Source organism: Bos mutus, chromosome 13, assembly GCF_027580195.1.
Source record: "Bos mutus isolate GX-2022 chromosome 13, NWIPB_WYAK_1.1, whole genome shotgun sequence".
Taxonomy (NCBI): Eukaryota; Metazoa; Chordata; class Mammalia; order Artiodactyla; family Bovidae; genus Bos; species Bos mutus.
The window spans coordinates 19,121,591-19,140,423 of record NC_091629.1 but is presented as its reverse complement, the minus strand read 5'-3'; the positions used below and the strand labels follow the sequence as shown (position 1 = coordinate 19,140,423).

Here is an 18,833-nt window from a genome sequence, read left to right as displayed (position 1 = left end):
ATGCTCTAGGGTCCGTGAGCTGCAGCTGCTGAAGCCAGAGCACCTGGAGCCTGTGTACACAGCGAGGAGTCCTCCCTGCTCCCTGCAAGTAGAGAAAACCCAAGCGAAGGAACAGAGACCCAGTGCAGCCGTAGATCAGTAACTTTTTAAAAAAGAAATGATGCGAAAAAGAGAAATCAGAGTGACGTAACAGAGCAGCAGGGGGGCAGGAGCATCCCAAGGCGGGGGGCAGGAAGCTGTCCTCGAAGTGGTGCCGTGGGGCTGAGACCCACGTGGCAAGAGGGAGCTGGCTGCCAGGGAGGCTGCAGGAGGTGCCAGGGAGGCCGCAGGAGGTGCCAGGGAGGCCGCAGGAGGCGCCAGGGAAGGTGGGTCGGCAGCAGATGCTGAGGGTCCCAGGTGGTGGGGGCGGGGTGGGAGGAGCTGGACTTGCTCCAGGAAGAGCAGGAAGACTGGGTCTGGGCCAGAGGGGCAAAGGCTCCGACCCACACAGGGTTCTTAGACCTGGAAATGAGTTGGGATTCTGTTATACAGGCAAAGCTAAGTGTTGAGGGACTTTTTAAAAACCACTGTGCTAGGAATACATGCCATATCTGTAATACGACCCTGTTTATTACTTTTTAGAGATAGATAAACTTTACGACAGCACATGGTAAAAGAGCTGGCAGTCTGCACGTCCAGCTATTAATAGTAGTTGCCTGTGGGCAGGCAGTGTGAATGGAGAGTCTCTTGTTTGACTGTTTACCTCTGAGTCCGGATCTTATAGCGCAATATGTTTCTGATTGGGTCATCAGCAAAACTGCCTAGGGCTTGACTCGGCCTTGGCCTTCAGGAAGTGCAGTGTGTTTTACCCACAGTAAAGGTCAGTGCAGCAGAAATTACACACGATACTCTTTCAACTCCTGCCTTTTGGACTTGAATCCCTTTAGTCCTCAATTACATTCGAAGCCATAGTTCTAACTAAGACTAGAAACGGATTTCCTCCCACCTCCCTCCCTCTCTCCCTCCCTCCTGTGAGGCTGATCATTGGCTGCACTGCGGTCCACTTCCGTAAACGCTGCCTTCTGAAAGAAGTGAACACATCGGGATTCTTCATTCCAGGTCATGTTTTAAGTTCCCAGGTCTTTTATCTCCAGGACAGAGACGGCTGGCACCGTCTTCCCCTTCAGTATCTTTGAGCAGCTGCAGTGGGTGAGGGTCTTCTGGGGGTGACGTCATCCAGGCTTAGGGAGGGCGTGCGAGCTGACCCAGGGGCTTTGGCACCCACTGCTGACCCTGACTCTCCTTCAGCCCCCGGAACTTGGGAGTTCCCCTGACTCCAGACTGGATTGGCATGGGTTGTGGCTGGCTGTCCACCCTTTTCTTGGCCAGAGAGCCCATTTCTATATGGTCCAAATTCAGCCCCCAAATGGGGTTTATCTGTTTAGAAAGTTTTAAACATTTGAGTTAGTAGATGTCATTAAAAGTTGGATGATGTCTGGGAATTCCTAGAGGTCCAGTGGTTAGGACCCAGTGTTTTCACTGCAGGGGTGTGGGTTTCAATACCTGGTTGGAAACCTAGATCCACAGGCTGTACGGTGCAACCAAAGAAGGAAAACATTGGAAGGTTTCCTAAGAAGCAGCTTTCTGGCATCCCTCAAAAACCAGAAGGAAACAAAGATTGGTTGGCACTTGGTCCCCATCCACAGAGCTGCTGTCTTCCCTTTGCAGATGGGCCTGTGCCTTCTCCCTACACGTGCCACACACCCACTTACTGTTTTTATCTTTGTTTTTATTGTCTGGCCCCTGAATTAGGGTTTCCAACCCCTGGCCTAGTACACCAGACTCATGGGGCCAGCCTGACCCTTTGTGCACTGAGCCTGTCTCCTTGTTTCCCAGGGGGCAGTGGCCTCAGTCCCAAGGGAGCTTCCACATTTTGCTGTCAGATATGACTTCCTGGAGCCTTGGACTTTCTGCAAAGTCAAAGTATTAGGCGCTCAATTCAGTTCAGTCGCTCAGTCTTATCTGACTCTTTGCGACCCCATGAACCGCAGCACGCCAGGCTTCCCTGTCCATCACCAACTGCCGGAGTCCACCCAGACCCACGTCCATTGAGTAGGTGATACCACCCAGCCATCTCATCCTCTGTCGTCCCCTTCTCCTCCTGCTCTCAATCTTTCCCAGCATCAGGGTCTTTTCAAATGAGTCAGCTCTTTGCATCAGGTGGCCAAAGTATTGGAGTTTCAGCTTCAACATCAGTCCTCCCAAAGAAATCCCAGGGCTGATCTCCTTTAGGCTGGACTGGTTGGATTTCCTTGCAGTCCTAGGGACTCTCAAGAGTCTTCTCCAATACCACAGTCCAAAAGCATCAATTCTTCGGCGTTCAGCTTTCTTTATAGTCCAACTCTCACATCCATACATGACTACTGGAAAAACCATAGCCTTGACTAGACGGACCTTTGTTGGCAAAGTAATGTCTCTGCTTTTTGATATACTGTCTAGATTGGTCATAACTTTCCTTCCAAGGAGTAAGCATCTTTTAATTTCATGGCTGCAATCACCATCTGCAGTGATTTTGGAGCCCCCAAAAATAGTGTCACTGTTTCCACTGTTTCCCCATCTACTAGTCGCTCATTTGTCTCCAACTCTGCAATCCCATGGACTGTAGCCCACCAGGCTCCTGTGTCCATGGAATTCTCCAGGCAAGAATACTGGAGTGGGTAGTCATTCTCTTTTCCAGGGGATCCTCCTGATCCACAGATCAGATCCAGGTCTCCTGCACTGCAGGCAGACTCTTTACCATCAGAGCCACCAGGGAAGCCCAAGTGGGAGGCTTTCTGGAGTGACTATTTAATGTCAGGCCTCCCGAGGGTTGTGACAGCCTTTGTCTGTGGGCAGAATGACAACATGGGCGCAAGCCCACTCCTGTCACAATTTACGTGGTTGTGATTCACAGTTTACATGGTTCAGGCTCCTCTGGGGTTGACTTTCCTTCAGGGTAAGAACCCCGAAGTCTCAGCTTTGCAGTGAATTTGCAGTGAATTTGCAGTGAACCCTTCTTGAAGCTGGCTAGCGAAACAAAGCCCTTTGAGAGCCCAGACCCAGAACTGTCTAGCACTGGATTGCGCTGAAGAAAAAGAGACCCTTGGGACAGTTGCACAGAAACCGAAGTGAGCTGTGCTGCGTGCCCCCCACCGCGGCGGTTCCGGGCTGTCCCTCTGTCACCTCACGTTGCCGGTGGCATCCATGGTTTGGGTGCAGAGTCAGAAAGAAGCTCTCCCGGTGCTCGCCTGCAGGAACTTCCCAAGAGGAGCAGATGAATCGAGGGGACAGTCGGAGGGTTGAGGTCGTGCTTTATCTAGTGGAGCAGAGGCTCAGAGTGGCTTCTGACTGCCAGAGGCTCGCCATTGCTCTGAAGTCGCCAGTAAGGAAGTCTGCTGCCCTCTCCTCTCCCTTCTCCAAGCTCGTCAGGTGTGGCTCATGGGCAGCGTTGCTGGAATTTCCCAGCCCGGTCTCCTTTTGGAGCAAAAAGGAAAAAGCAGACAAGAATTTGCTGTTTTCCTAAAAGGGCCAGGGGATGAAATGTTCCAGCTTGTGCTCTCTCTCCGGCCAGCAAATACCTTTTCGGTGCCACAAAGAGTGGGGTTTTCCTATATTTTGTAAAGTGTCATTTATACAGCAAGCTTACCGGTTGAAACATCTCCAGTGCAGTTCTGTTTTTCACTCATTTTTAACTGGAAAGTTAGCTGGTAATCTGTTTCTACAAAATGGCAGAAGTGAGTTAAGTTTTTGCTTATAGACTTTGACTTGGAATTCATGTATCTTGGCAGCTTTTTTAAAGGCTTTGTAAAAATCTCAGCTTATTTACATGAAATAAAGGCCTCTTTGCTGCTGCCTCAGCAAGAAAGCACGGAGAGGAAAGCCTGTGTTAAGTGGCTTCAGCAGTGATTAGGGCAGTGGACAGAAGCTGAAACTCGCATGCTCAGAGCACAAGAAAAGTTGTGGATGCTCTCATGGAGACCGTTAAAGAAAAAACACGTCACTTAGAAAAAAAGAAAAACGTCTTTCTTTTCATATTATAAGGTTAATCCATGGTGACGGTGGGAAAATCAAAAATCACAGTACAACAGGGACTTCCCCGGTGGCCCAGTGGTTAAGAATCTGCCTTGCATGCAGGAGGCCTGGGCTCGATCCCTGACTGGGGAAGTTAGATCCCACGTGCCACTAAGCAACTGAGCCCATGCACCGCAAGTACTGAGCCTGGTGCCTTAACTCGAGGGTCTGTGTGCCACAACAGAAGGTCCACACGATGCACTGAAGGTCCTAGGGGCCACAGCTAAGTCCCGATGCAGCCAAATAAATACATGCTTTTTAAAAAATTAAAGTACAGCAAAGTAAAAATCCACCCATTCTTTATACCCAGATTCTTATGTCCCCTTTCTGCCCCAAGAATGTTACCTGCCCCCCTTCTATCCACGGATGACAATGACGGCTCACACCTGCTCCGCCCTGGTCTCGTGAGGGGCCCTTGACATGGCTTCTCTTCATTACCCACCTAAGAGTTCCATGGGCAGGCACTGTTAGTCCCACTGTACAGTTGAGAACACTGAGGCTTGGGGAGGGAAAGAAACTTGACCCAAGGTCACCCAGCTGGTAATGAAGCTGCCAGAGAGCTGGGCCCGTAACATTTCTCTGGGAAGCCTCAGGTATTACTTCTCCTTTTTCTTAAAACACCTAATACTGGAGGCTGCGGGGACTTGTAGGAAGTGTGAGACATGATTGCGTGTCACATGGCAGGTGCTTTTCTGCTCTGTTCATGGCTGTGCGCTTCGCCCCTCTGTCCCTCTCCAGGCATCATGGCCATCCTGTTCTCCGGCATTGTGATGTCTCACTACACACACCACAACCTGTCCCCAGTCACCCAGATCCTCATGCAGCAAACCCTGCGGACCGTGGCCTTCTTGTGCGGTGAGTTCGGCCTCTGCAGTCCCGTGCGGGCCTCCCAGAGCTGCTTGTCCTTCCTTTCTCTGTTCTAGGAGTCCCTTGAGATCTTCCCTGGCAGAAGAGGCAGCAGAATCCCTCAGGGCCAGATACCGCACTCCCTTATTTTGTGTTAGTTCCTCTGGCTTTCACACATTCCATAGAGCTCTAATAACAGGTGGAATTTTTGAACCCTATAACTTTAAAACTGAAAATAATGAGAACTGCTATAATTACGAACATTTGAGATGCGTACATTTAAAATATGTGAAAGTGACATTTCCAAAAGTCTGTTCCTTGGAACTGAGATTGATAAGAGATTGATAAGAGATTGATAAGACTCCATGGGACTTCCGTGGTGGTCCAGTGGTTAAGACTCCATGCTTCCACTACACAGGACGAGGTTCGATCCCTGGTCAGGGAAGTTCCACGTGCTTTGAGGTACGGCCAAAAAATGAAAAAAGACTCCGTAGTCAAAAAAGAATTTGGGAAATCCTGGGGTAAATAAAGTTTAACAGGGACTTCCCTAATGGTTCAGTCCACTTTCGCAGGGGACTTGGGTGAGATCCCTGGTCGAGGAACTAAGATCTTCATGTCGCCCGGCAACTCAGTGGATACACCGCAACTAGAGAGCTCGTGCACCGCAACTCAAAATCCTGCACCATGCAGTGAGGCGATCACGTGCCACAGCTGAGACTTGACACAGCCAGAGAAATAAATATATAAATAAGTATTTTGAAAAAATAAAGTTTAACAAGTTTCCGAACTGTGAGACTTTTCAGCTAACATGCATTGTGAATCTCTACGAGAGAGAGAGTTTGAGCATTTCCCAAAATGTCCCAAGTATTTCTTGGTTCACAAGTCTCCTGAAGGACGTGTCGGGCCGATCCTGCATTAGAGGAGGGAGTCAGGGCCACACTGACATTTCTCTCCAGCAGTCTCAATGAGGCACCAAACTCTGATGAAACCTGGACCCCGCCAAGTTTATACCTGGGAGTGAAGGCCCCAAGTGACTCCCCTGCTTGTCATCGTCAGCACCACCCCTGGCATTTCTAAGGGCCGTCTCATATCCAAGCGGTAATTCCACACTGTCATGGGCTAGGGGTCAGGGGCAAGCTGTACAGAGACTTCATTCCACAGACAGGGAGGCTCAGGCCCAGTGGTTTGAGCACGATCTCGTAGCTAAGAGGTGAGTCTGGTAGCTGGTCTGTCCCTTCCTAGCCCAGTGGGTATTGTTTGCACAGCACTCTTCTCGGAAAGTAATGGCCAATGATTCTGAGTCTCACCACAAAGAAATGTAAAGCAAAACATCCGTCAGATTCTATTTTGAACCCATCAGATTTTAAATTTGGTGATTCCCCACTTCTGGCATGAATGTATAGAAAATAGGCCCTGATGATGGGCATGTACATTGGTGCCATCTTTTTAGGAGAGTCATTTGCAGTATCAGTCAGAATTTCAGAGGCACATGTTCTTTGGACCCAGTGATTCTACCATCAGGAATTTAGCTTGTGCACAGAGGTATTTGCAGTTGCTTTTTCTTTGGGGAAGATCGAGGGAGGTGCGCCCAGAAGTATGGGATCCTAGTTCCCAACCAGGCCTGGAACCTGAGCCCCTGCATTTGAAGCATGGAGTCAACCATGGTCCGGCAGGGAAGTCCCTGTTGTAGCTTTCTGAATACTAGAAATAGAATCAATCTAAATATCCATCACGGATTCATTTTTAACCATGACTTATCCACATAATTGTATTCGTGCTACCAGAGAACAGCATTACCTAGATCGGAATGTTTTCTAAATGAGCTGATTTCAAAAGGTGACAAAAATATTTGATAAGAAAAATATTCGAGGAGGAGAAGGATATGTATACTGTCCAGCTTGTAGACTTGTTCGAAAGGGATACACATTTGAAGACGGAAAAAAAAAAATACCATTGCTAAATGTTTTAAAACAGCCTTGATGTTTTATGATGTTCAGCTTTTAAAATAGAGTCTTTGTCTCCCTGGCTCCAGCGCTCTTCTGGAGGATGTCACAATCTAAGCAGGGAGCCTAGTGCTAGAAATTTATAAGGTGCTTTTTCTTAGAATACACAAGTGGCTGCTTGTACAGCAAGAGTAAATGTCAGCTTCTCTTGGATTTGTGGAGGGGAGCCAAGAGTTGAAACGTATCTCTTCCTGCAAATCCTGCAGGGTGTAAGCCTTCTAAACTTGTGGTGGCATTAAATATGTGAAGTCAGTGGGCTTTGTCCGCTCTGGCAAAGAAGTTGACAAAGGGCCCTTTCACACGGGTTGTGTGGTGTCTGCAGCCACTTTGCTCTGAATTTCTGCCACTGTGCCGCAGTCAGGATCCTTGCTAATCACAGTGTTCAGCAAATGGACAGATTCATATATTTATCCTTGTCCCTGGGTGGGAAAGTATTTATTTGCATGGGTGTTTGACAGCTGGCTCATTAAATTAGGAGATTCTGCATAGCAAGCACATGTTGCTTGTTGTGATAGGGAAAAAAAGAGAGAATCAAAGGACAAGCTTGACCAGGATTTTCCAGAAAATAAGCAGTGTTATACTGGATTCTGATTGACTTCTGAAATGTTTGTTTGCATAATGAGCCCATCCTGTCTTAGAAGAAAATAGTTGAGGCTGAATAATCCATTCTTTGGTTTGTTTCAGAAACATGTGTGTTTGCATTTCTTGGCCTGTCCATTTTTAGTTTCCCTCACAAGTTTGAAATTTCCTTTGTCATCTGGTGCATAGTAAGTATTTTCCTTGTTTTTTTATTTAATGACTTATTTGTAGATCAATAACCACATATTCTGGATTCATTTATGTAACTGTTAACTGGTCATAGTCAACAGCTACATAGACAACCTCTGTTGCAAGTTTCTTTTCGTTAAAAAAATCATAAACATATAATAAATGGGAAAGGGTGAAATAAAATCCCAAGAAAAGCATTTTTGCTTGGTTTTTAATTTTACGTGACCTGTTGCATTGTATAGTTGCTAAGTCGTGTCAGACTCTTTGCAACCCCATGGACTGTAGCTTGCCAGGCTCTTCTGTCCATGGAATTTCCCAGGCAAGAACTGGAGTGGGCTGCCATTTCTTCTCCAGGGGATTTTTCTGAGCCAGGGATCAAAGCTGGCTGCATTGGCAGGCGATTCTTTACCATCTGAGCCACCAGGGAAGCCCTGAATTGTTACAGTCTTCTTCAGAAATTATCAGTTCTTTTGTGTCTTCCCTGATGGCCCAGTGGTTAAGACTGCACGCTTCCACTGCAGGGGGCACGGGTTTGATCGCTGGTTGGGGAACTAAGATCCCACGTGCTGTGTTGAGTGGGACACACGTGTGTGCACACACATAAAATACAAGTTTTAATGTTAGATGGGAAAAGCAGATTTCAGAATTGAATGTGTAATTGATTATAACCATGCAAAAGCAGTATGCCTAGAAAAAAAAATCTGTAAGAAAATACACCAAATATTCATAGTGGTTGGCAAACTGGGGATGATTTTCTTTTTCTTTTCTGCATTTTTTGGATGATTATAATGAATACACTGAATTCTTACTACAGTTTCCTTTTTACATGTCCATTTATAAGAGTGACTTTGGACACTTGTTCAAGGTGAAGAATCCAGGGCCCTTCCGTCCTCTGGAGATTCATCCTGAAGCATCATCATCCCCAGTGATTCTTACCATCAAGTAGACTTGGGAAAGTGTTACAACTGGACAGGAGAGGGGTGCTGGCAGTAGAAGACGAATTAGGATATGCCTTTAAGAAAGGAAAATAGAAGTTTAATGATTTGAATTAAAATCAGATTTGGGAAACGGGAGAAAAACAAATGTTTCAGCATTTGAAAGAAAGGCCCAGCTCCCTCAGGCATCTGATGAAAGTGGCCTCAGTGGTGAGCGTTCAGGCATCTCGCCTCGTGTCCCAGGCCCCTCGCCCGTGGCCCTCCTGAGTCTCTGCTCCCTCCGTGTGAACCCAGGGTCCTCCTGCTGAGTCACACGCCAGCCCGAATTGGGTCTCTGTATTGTCTTTTCAGATCCTCTGTTAAGACACTTGCAAAGCACACCTCGTTGAGTTAGTGTAATTCATCCTGAGTTAACTTTTATTACCAGCTCCACTTAACAAGACCCAGATGTTGAGAGGCAGGCTTTTTTTTTTTTTTTAATCACTGTCACCTACCATGTGCAGGCCAGTGAGGCCTTCTTCCTATTTGCATATGGGGGACCTGAGGCAGAGAGGATAAGGAGCCTGTGAAAGATAGATGTTTTTCTTTTTGCAGTCTGGGTGCTTCTGCCTTAGTCAGCACAACCTCATGGCTTTTGTTACTGTTATGTGTCCTCCAGACGCAGGACAAGAGAACAGGAGCCCAAGTCTTTTACAGCAAGTCCGATGGCCTCTAGTGTGGTCACTGGGTGGAAGAGGCCAGTTTGGTCACACCTGGAACACAGACCTGGGGGTGGAGGACTCGCCTCAGAGGGTGAGACAGGGACATGGCGATCTCAGCCATGGGCCCGGAGGGAAGGAGAAACGAAATGGGTGCCTGGGATGGGGACTCAGTTTCCCCCCAGCACCTGGTCAGTCTGGCCCTCCTGCCCCTGGAGGTAGCCTGTGCCATTCAGATGGAACACCTTAGGCTCACTCAGCAGTCAAGGGCGTGGGCACTGGGGACTGAGCCAGGCTTGGGGGATTTGGCTCCACCACTTCCTGCCTGTGTCAGCTTGGACCAGTTACTTCATACTTAACCTCTCTGTCTCGGTTTCCTTGTCTGTAAAACAGAGACAGTAATACCTACCTCATAAGACCTTTGGAAGGATGGAAATTGAACGAGATAATGCATATAAAATCCTTAGAACATTGTCTGGCATGTAAGTGTTAGGTGATTGGGGGCAATTATTGTTAACTTGACTTGCCAGGACACACAGTCCAAAGCACCTCAATTCATGCTGGTTAAAAGGACAAACTTAGATTCCCCATAATACAGCTTATGGCTGTATTGTTCTGTTCAAGTTAGTGGTAGTGAGAACCAGGATGGAGAAAAGAGAAGAAAATAAATGAGTAGTTCTAAAAAGCCACTCAGATAAGATTTGGACTTTACATAATCCTATATTTTGTTAAAATTGACCTGCCTTTGGAGATGGCTAGGATCTGGCAGGGTGTATGTGACCTCCTGTTAGAACCTACCTGCATATTCCTTGTGCTCAGGGAGCAGCATTTACGGGCATGGGTAGGCCATCTTCCCTCCTTTCCCCGGGGAGTGGGGCCCTGATGGGAGAGGCAGGAGCACCTTGTCTGTCTCCCCAGAGCTAGCTCATCCCACAGCCGGGCACCTTCGGAGGAGCCAGGTGGCCCTTAAATTAATCCCTCTTGGTGTTGCTGAAGCCGTCATTGATACCTTGTTAGTCCTCTCTTTCTGACAGTAGAATCATAACATACAGAGCTTTATTCCTTGCCACACATAGAAACTGGCATCCCCGCGTCTGTGCCTAGCACCAAGTTCACGTCTTTGATGACAGAGGGATGCTGCCTTCATCACGGTGTGTTAGCAAGTCTGTGTTCATCTCAGTAAGCTTGAAGAACCGGAGGTTTCCGTGTAAGACTCCATCTGCTGCTGTTTGCAGGTGCTTGTGCTGTTTGGCAGAGCCGTGAACATTTTCCCCCTCTCCTACCTCCTGAATTTCTTCCGTGATCATAAAATCACCCCGAAGATGATGTTCATCATGTGGTTCAGTGGTAAGTCCAGTCTCAAGTGAGCCGTGGAGGAGACTGTGTCATTAAGGCACAAACTGGCCTTTTGGAGAGTGGACACAGCTGTCCCCGGAGTCTTTCCAAACTGAGGGGGCCTCATCAGCCCTCAGAATCCACGCAAGGCCCTTCACGGGCCACACCCCTCCCCACAGGCCCCCAGCAGGGGAGTGTGTCTGCCCTACAGACGGGGAGACCCAGGTCTAAGGGCAGAGGGCTTGCTGGGGGTCGAGCTGCCTGGGGGGCAGGGCCCCCTCCACCCCCCTGTTCCGAGGGGCCCCAGAGGGCAGGGCCGGGGTTTGCCCACCCCCCTCTGCCCCCTGTTCTGAGGGCCCCCGGGGGGCAGGGGCCGGGGTTTGCCCACCCCCCTCCACCCCCTGTTCCGAGGGGCCCCAGGGGGCAGGGGCTGGGGTTTGCCCACCCCACTCTGCCCCCCTGTTCTGAGGGGCCCCAGGGGGCAGGGCCGGGGTTTGCCCACCCCACTCCGCCCCCCTGTTCCAAGGGGTCCCGGGGGGCAGGGCCAGGGTTTGCCCACTCCCCTCCACCCCCCTGTTCCGAGGGGTCCTGGGGGGCAGGGCCAGGGTTTGCCCACTGCCCTCCACCCCCCTGTCCCGAGGGCGGCAGCACATGCTGTGCATGGCGTCGTCGCTCTACCTGCATGCTGTCCAGGCTGAAGGGACAAGGGGCTCAAATACTTTGAAGTTAACTTTATGTATTTATGTTTCGACCACACTGGGTCTTCGTTGCTGCTCACAGGCTTTCTTTAGTTGGGGGGTGAGGGCTTCTCATTATGGTGGTGTCTCTTGTTGCTGAGCGCAGGCTTTAGGTCTGGCATGTGGGATCAAAACTCAGGTCTCTTGCATTGGCAGGAGGATTCTTAACCACTGAACCACCAGGGAAGTCTAGGAGCTCAAAATTAAAAGGTTAAAGTTCAAACCTTTTTGTACCTCAGGCTACATTTGGATTTTTTTTTTTTTTTATTCAGTCACTAAGTTCTGATAGTTTATTTGACCATTTCAGTTGCCATTCAGTCTCATTCCCCTTTAGTAAAGGATGGATAAATAAATCTTTGGCTCCTAAAGCACCAGATCTGTAGACATTTTTAAATTTACTTATTTCTTTGTGGGTTCAGGGTATAGCAATATGCTTTATAGGCTGTTTTCTATCCAACAACATATCTCTACATTCCTTGAAGATTTCTTTTTCAAAAGATCTTGTTTAAAGTATATGTGTGTGTGTGTGTGTGTGTGTGTAGGACATGCAGGTAGTTAAGTGTGTATTTATGTGTAGATAGTGAAGGATACTTTTTTCTTAAATCCTTTTTGCCAGTGAGGGGAAAAAAATTGTTTAAGGGAGTTAGTTGATCCAAGGTCTTCAAAATCCCCCCCTAAAAAAAATCTAAGAAATGTATGAGGCATTGTCCAGTTACGTGAGCTCTTTGGGGGTAGGGACGTGTGGAGAGAGACCTCTAGGGGACGTGGGGGTGGTTTAAACTGGGAGGCATTCTGGTTCTAGGCATTCTGAGGCGATCCAGACCGTCTCAAGTCTGGGGCTCCTTCCTCCCCAGCCTGCGTTGACCTAGGCTCCCTGCTTCCCCTCTTCTCTGGCCTCCAGGCCCGCTCTGGCCTCCCTCCTCTTCCCAGGGGTCTCCCCTCTTCCTGCACCAGTACCTCAGTCACACTGGCCCCCCCAGGACTCCATCTCAGACCCGCCTCGTCTCTTGAGCCCTCACAAGCCCACCTGTCCTGTGGCCTCAAATTCCCACCCTCCTCAAGCTGGTTCCTCTGACCCGGCCTTTCCTCTGATCCAGACTGCAGTGTCTGCATCTCCTTGGGTGTCATGGAGCCCTTGTGAGCTCATTGTCTAGGACTGAATCTACCTTCCTGCCCAACCTACTTATTTTCCAGCAGCCCCTTTCTTCCGCGAGAGACAGTAGCTTGTTTTATAGCAGGTGTGGCCCCTCGGTGTGCTGTGAGCGCATGCTGCCCTGTGCCAAGGCGCTTCATCCTCGGCCACCGGCAGGGCAGCCCTGCTGTGTCTGGTTCCTTGGCCCGGCCTGAGAGGCTGCGGGGACAGACAGGGCCGGGCTGAGCCCAGGAGCCAGACTCCTGACCGCGTGCCCGGTGCACTGGGCATCCTCCGGGCCCTTCCCGGGTTAGCCACACTTCCCCTCTCCTGGGACCTGCTGCTTCCACTCCCCGTGTCTCTCTGAGATCCACCCTTTGCTCCTCTCTGCTGTGTCCCCGTGTCACGTCCATGCTGCAGCAGCCGGCCCGGATGGCGCTGTGATGCGCCAGCCACTCCTGGGTCAGATCCTGTCCGTGTGCTCCGCCCTCCCTCTCCTCCCCGCCCTGCTCCTTAGGGCCCTCACCCTCCCTTGAGTCCTTCTTTGGTGTCTCTGCTCCAAGCCACTCAGAGAGCTCCTGTTCCCTCTCCAGGGCACCAGGAACTTTCTAGTGAGAACTTGCCATTTCTCAGCACATTCATGCCCCAGTCCAGCCAGCAGGCTCCTGGGGACCAAAGCAGGAATCAAGGGGAGGCTCCCCCGTGGTTCCCCGCGCGCAGGCACAGCATCGTCGGGCCCAGCGGGCACTGGACGGATGGTATCCTGGGCTGTTGCCCGTGGAGCACGGGCCCTGGGAGGACATCTCCTCCGCAGCCCCAGCCCCTCTTCTGTGTGCCGTGAGTGTGTCAGGACCAGCTCTGAGGGCTTCCTGTGGGGCTCCGATGAGGTTGTGCACGCAGAGCACAGTGCCGCCCCCCCGCCCCATCCCCCCACTGCAGGGAGGGCTCTTCTGTACCAGCGTGAGTGCCGGGCGGGATGAATCCCCACCACGACGCACCTGGCGCCGCCCGGCTGGGACAGGGCCCCTCACCTCGCCCGGCCGCCCGCCCTGTGAAGCGGGGGGCGGAGGAGAGCGTCTCCCAGGCCCCGTGTTTGCACCCCCTCTCCTCACCGCCCTGTGCCGCACGGGCTGAGTCTGCGCGCTCAGGTGGACCCAGAACCCCCGAGAACCATGGCGCCCCCTGCCCCCCTTTGTCCCCTCCCTGTCGCCCAGGCCTGCGGGGCGCCATCCCCTACGCCCTGAGCCTCCACCTGGACCTGGAGCCCATGGAGAAGCGGCAGCTCATCGGCACCACCACCATCATCATCGTGCTCTTCACCATCTTGCTGCTGGGCGGCAGCACCATGCCGCTCATCCGCCTCGTGGACATTGAGGGCGCCAAGGCACGCCGCCGGGGCCGCAAGGACGTCAACCTCAGCAAGACCGAGAAGATGGTCAGTGCCGGGCGGGCCAGGCGGGAGGGCGGGGGGTCCCTGTGCACCGCCAGGGAACGCGGGGGCAAGACACGCTCTGAGGGTGCACAGGCGCGCATGGCGCATGCACACTCGAGCTGTGTACACATCAGCTTCCTACACCAAGGAGGAGGTTGGACTCAGGGTCTGAAACCTGGCTCTTTGGGGTGGGTTGTCTGCCAGCCTCGCGGAAACCCCGGAGGTGGTGATGTGTAGGTGGCAGCCAGACCTGAACCCCCTCTCAGGGTCTCCCAGTAGCGCCCTCCCCCCCAGTAACCGCCCCACCCCCTCGGCCAGGACTGGAGGGATGTTTGAGAGTCACCAAATGACAGAATCACCTCACTCCCCAGCATTTAGTTGAAGCCTCCTCTTGGGGCGTGAGAGGAGGAAGGCTCTCACAGTGGTTGGGAGGATCGGGTGAGCAGACACTCTGCCCAGAACAGGAGAGGGCCTGATTTGGGGCTGGGGGTGCTCAGGGCAAGTTGCAGTGAGCCCAAGGCCCCCAGACCCCTGCTCGCCCCTGCCTCCTCCAAGCCCCTGTGCCCGGAGTCACTGAGGTGGTGTCTTTCCTGCCTGTGTTTCCCTCAGCCTGGGTGCAGAGCCCTGGCTGGTGGGGGGGCGGGACACGCCTTCCTGCACCGCCCTCTGCTCTGCACACACATTTCCAGAAACACATCATTTTCTAGTTCGCTTATCCCAGGCCGTCAGTAACTTGACTTAGTCACAGAAGGCACAGAAGTCCTCAGCCGGAAGATGGGGAAAGGATGTGCCCATGTGTCACTTAGCAGAGTCCAGCCAGTCTGGGGGGGACCTTGGCCCAGTCTCCGCCCAGGGCCTCTGCAGCCAGGGTTGTGTCCGGCGGCACCTTCAGGTGCCCTCAGGCTCACAGAACGCCCCACCCTCTCAGCAGCCCTTCTCCCCACCCCCTCCTCCACTGTCTTGTCTGCTTTTAACCAAAGCCTAAGTGTAGGTTCTCAGACCTTTTAGTGGGGGTCATAATTAGTGGAGGGCTCCAGGGTCTTGTGGGTCTGGGGCGGGGCCCCAAAGAATTTGCATTTCTAACCCATTGCCAGGAACTGCAGCCGCATTTGGCCAAGCCCAGCTCAAATAGAACCAGGATGTGCGCTAGGAGGGGAAGCAGCTGCCGTGCGGGGCTTGTTTGCTGTGGTGCCTGTGCTTTGCGTGGACTGCCTTGAGTCTCCCTGATAACCTGCAGGAAGCAGGTGGTCACCGTTCGTGATCCCCACTTTGCAGATGAGAGCACTGAGGCACACAGAGGCCAGAGCACAGCTAAGGTCCCACAGACTCTTAACCACACTTGCCACCCCCAGTCTTCAAGGTGGGGGTTCCTGGACCAGCCGCATCAGTGGGAGCTCATTAGAAATGCAAATTCTTGGGTCCCATCCTAGACCTGCTGAATCAGGAGCTGCAGGAGGGCCTAGTGGGCCCTGTGTTCTATGGCTCCCCAAGTTCCAGGCAGTTCTGGCGGTGGCCCCAGTGTGAGAAGCACTGTGCCCTCGCTCTCTCCCACCTCTTATGCCTGGGGGGCACTGTGCTTGGGGGCAGGGGTGCAAAACTGCCTTTGGTGGCCCCTGCAGAGGGTAGGTAGTCCTTCTGCGCCTCCATCTCCAGGTCCCATCAGGATTGTTCCTTCTGCCCTCTCTCCACTTGACCAGCAAACTCCCCACAGTGGGCCACTGCAGGCAAAAAGGCAACAAAAGCCACCTCCTTGTTCAGTTCACTGGTACAGAGACAGTCCAGAACGGCTCCCGGTCCTGACTGCACAGGACAGGCAGCCAGAGAACGTACAGGCCGAGCCCCAGCCCTGAGCTGCCGACTTAGTCACCATCTGACTTCCCTGGGTGTCCACCGTGTTCCTGCACACCTTCCTGCTGCCCTTCTGCTGCAGTTAGAGTTGGAGACCCAGGGGCCCGGGGCACAGGCCTGCGAGCTAGGCTGGGTGGTGTGTGGGCTTCCCGGCAGGGCCAGCTTGATGCCTCCTGGGCTGCCTCCGCTCCCCCTGCAGGGCAACACCGTCGAGTCGGAGCACTTGTCGGAGCTCACGGAGGAGGAGTACGAGGCCCACTACATCAGACGGCAGGACCTCAAGGGCTTCCTGTGGCTGGACGCTAAGTACCTGAACCCCTTCTTCACGCGGCGGCTGACCCGGGAGGTGGGACGCAGGCTAGGGGCCGGAGCGGGGCGGGCAGGGAAGGCCCACGTGCCAGGTGGGGTGGGGGTGTCCTCCCACTCAGCTTTCTCTCCTTCCCAGGCTTGAGGGCTGGATACGCTTGTGGGGCTGGGCATCTGCTGTCTCTCTTCTGCTGCCTTATTTAGTGTTAGTTTAATAATAGGCTTCTTGACACAGTTTGGTTTCCCTGGATGGTAGTCTTGGGATATTGATCAGCTTCTGAACCTGGCTGAGGAATCTCAGCCCTGCTGTGGCCCGAGGCTCAGGGCTTTCGCTCCATCCATCCCTCCGGGCACCACTGGCCTCTGGGTGACCAGGAGTGACGCCCGTCTCGGGCCAGCTTGGGCCTGCTCTAGTGAAACGGTCACCCCGCCTGTGCAGGCTCGGGCTGGGGGTTCCCCCAGCGGCGGCTCCGCTCTGCTTCTGAGCCCCGCCTTCCTCCTGCAGCGTCAGCGTGCCTTCAGCACGTGAGCTTTCAGTGGGAGCCAGGCGCTGCGCCATGATGGCGTCATTTCCTTCTCCCACCAGCCCACGCGGCAGACGCAGTGAGCTGCCTCACCTGATAGCCAGGGAGGCTGAGGCCCAGAGAGGTGGAGTCCCCGTCCTGGGGTCACACAGCCAGTGTGGGGCAGGGCTGAGAGCAGAGCCCAGGTGTGTCTGATTGCAGAGGCCAGGTTTTTTTTTAACATCGAGCCATCCTGCCGCCTCCTGTTCTGAGTGAGACCTTCTGTTACCTCTGCCCACAAAGAAAAATCTCAGCCTGCCCTTAGTCAGTTAGCACTTTGAAGTTGCCTGTGCGCCCTGCCTGCCACAAGGCACAAAGCAGCTGTCCCTCCCTGCCTTGCCCCTGACCCTGACCCTGACCCACTGACAAGGGGCTTGCCCCGTCTCCCGCCCCAGGACCTCCACCACGGACGCATCCAGATGAAAACGCTGACCAACAAGTGGTATGAAGAGGTGCGCCAGGGCCCTTCGGGCTCGGAGGACGACGACGAGCAGGAGCTGCTGTGACCGAGCGACGCCCGGGAAGGACCCCCGCAAGGCCCCCAGGCGCGCGCACAGGCAGCTCTCCGCTCTTCAGGGCGGACAGAAGGAGGGTGACACCCAGGCCGGGGTCATCCCAGCCCAGGACTCCACACACTCGGGGCCGGCTGGCTGCCCTGCAGCGCCCCCTCCCCGCTCCTCACTGGACCTGACCGCGGCCCGCAGACTGGAGGGGCCCCGTGCAGGTAGATTTTTCGTGCTGCTTTCAGAGCCAGGGAGCAGCCATCTGTCCGACGAGGTGTCCGTGACAAGGTGCCCGAGAGGACCCGCCGTGCGGGGTGTTTCGGGAGCGCGGTGCGCAGTCGCCGCCGTCCCTGGCCGCTGCCTTCATCACGGAGCCCTTCCCTGCTGGGTGGGCGTCGGGACCCCCGGGGTCGCAGCCGGCCGCCGCTTCCCTGCTCCTCATCACGGTGCTGCTGGCCGCAGCAGCAGCAGCAGTTCTCATCCAAGCGGCAGGCTCAGAACCCTCGGACCCTCGCCCGACCCTTAGTGATGTTGCTCGCGCTCCGTGAGAAAGAGAAACCGAGTGACCTTTTTTGTTATACCTCTGGCACCTCACAGGCTGTCTCCCCGGGCGGCAGGCGGCTCCCGCCTTCTCTGGGAATGCTGTGAATGTTTACACTGGAACCGCGCGGGCACAGGCCTTCCAGCCCGTTGGAAGCTGCAGCCCTGGTTGGGGGGTGAGTGAGCCTCTCTGCAAGGTCAGAGCGCCCTCTGGAGGGGAAACCTGGAGGCGCGGGGTTTATGCGGGCCAGCAGCTGCTATCTTAATTCAGTTTAAACTCATGCACTTTGACGGAGCAGTGAGAGCCTAGCAGTGGTCCTTTTTTGCCCAGGCCTCTTTCCCTGGGCTCCGCCCGCGGTTTACCCGTTGCGCCGTCAACTCATGAGCATTTCTTCTTTCCCGCTCCCTGTTCTCTGCCGTCTTGGGTCCTGTTTGTCCTCCCTGGACCCCCTCCCGGGACTCCCGCGGCCTGGAGCCGGATACATCGGCTCCTCACCTGCCGTGCCGGAGCAGCTTCGGCTACCGGGACTCACTCACAGGGCCTTTCCACGTGCTCGCGCGCACGCCTCTCTCTCTCACACACACACACAGCACGGTGGTCCGGCCCCTGGGCCATCTCAAGGGGTGAGCTGTCCATCATGACCAGATGACTGGAGTTACTGACTTACCCGCATCCACCCCCCTCACCGGCCCTTGAACACGTCTCTACCTGCTTGCTCTGTGCATCCCCAAGCCAACGGCAATTTCTGTATGTGGCTCAGGGTCGCAGCTGGAGCCTCGAAACTCGGCACCCCCTGGGGTGGTGTAATTCATCGCGAGCACATCCCTGGCTCTGCTGGGGACCCGGTGGGCCGGCGTGGACCTTGGGCTGGCAGCAGAGCTGTCTCCATCTTTTCCGCCCCAGGCAGGGTGGCTCAGGGTGTGAGGAGGGACGGACCTCAGGACCTTCCAGGACTCGCGTGCCCTGTGTGCAAGGCCGGACCCCTGCCCTCCCCCCTCCCCTTTCCCCAGAAGTGTAGGTGTGAAGCCAGGCAGGCAGGCAGGCAGCCCGTGGCTTCCTTTTTGGGCATGAAAAGTAAATCTACTTGATTGCTAAAA

General features: G+C 53.6%; 1 protein-coding gene across 3 annotated transcripts in view; it reads left to right on the top strand.

Annotated features, from left to right (window-relative positions):
- The window catches only part of SLC9A8 (solute carrier family 9 member A8), a 71,140-nt gene extending 52,307 nt beyond the window's left edge, over positions 1-18,833 (top strand). For 2 of the 3 annotated variants that reach the window (XM_070381056.1, XM_070381055.1), the window contains exons 11-16: positions 4,828-4,944; positions 7,623-7,705; positions 10,575-10,686; positions 13,758-13,978; positions 16,023-16,169; positions 17,088-18,833. In XM_070381056.1, the coding sequence (XP_070237157.1) occupies positions 4,828-4,944; positions 7,623-7,705; positions 10,575-10,686; positions 13,758-13,978; positions 16,023-16,169; positions 17,088-17,198 (791 nt within the window). In that variant the 3' untranslated portion in view covers positions 17,199-18,833. The remainder of the gene's footprint in view (positions 1-4,827; positions 4,945-7,622; positions 7,706-10,574; positions 10,687-13,757; positions 13,979-16,022; positions 16,170-17,087) is intronic. The other variant, XM_070381057.1, reaches the window with a different exon arrangement.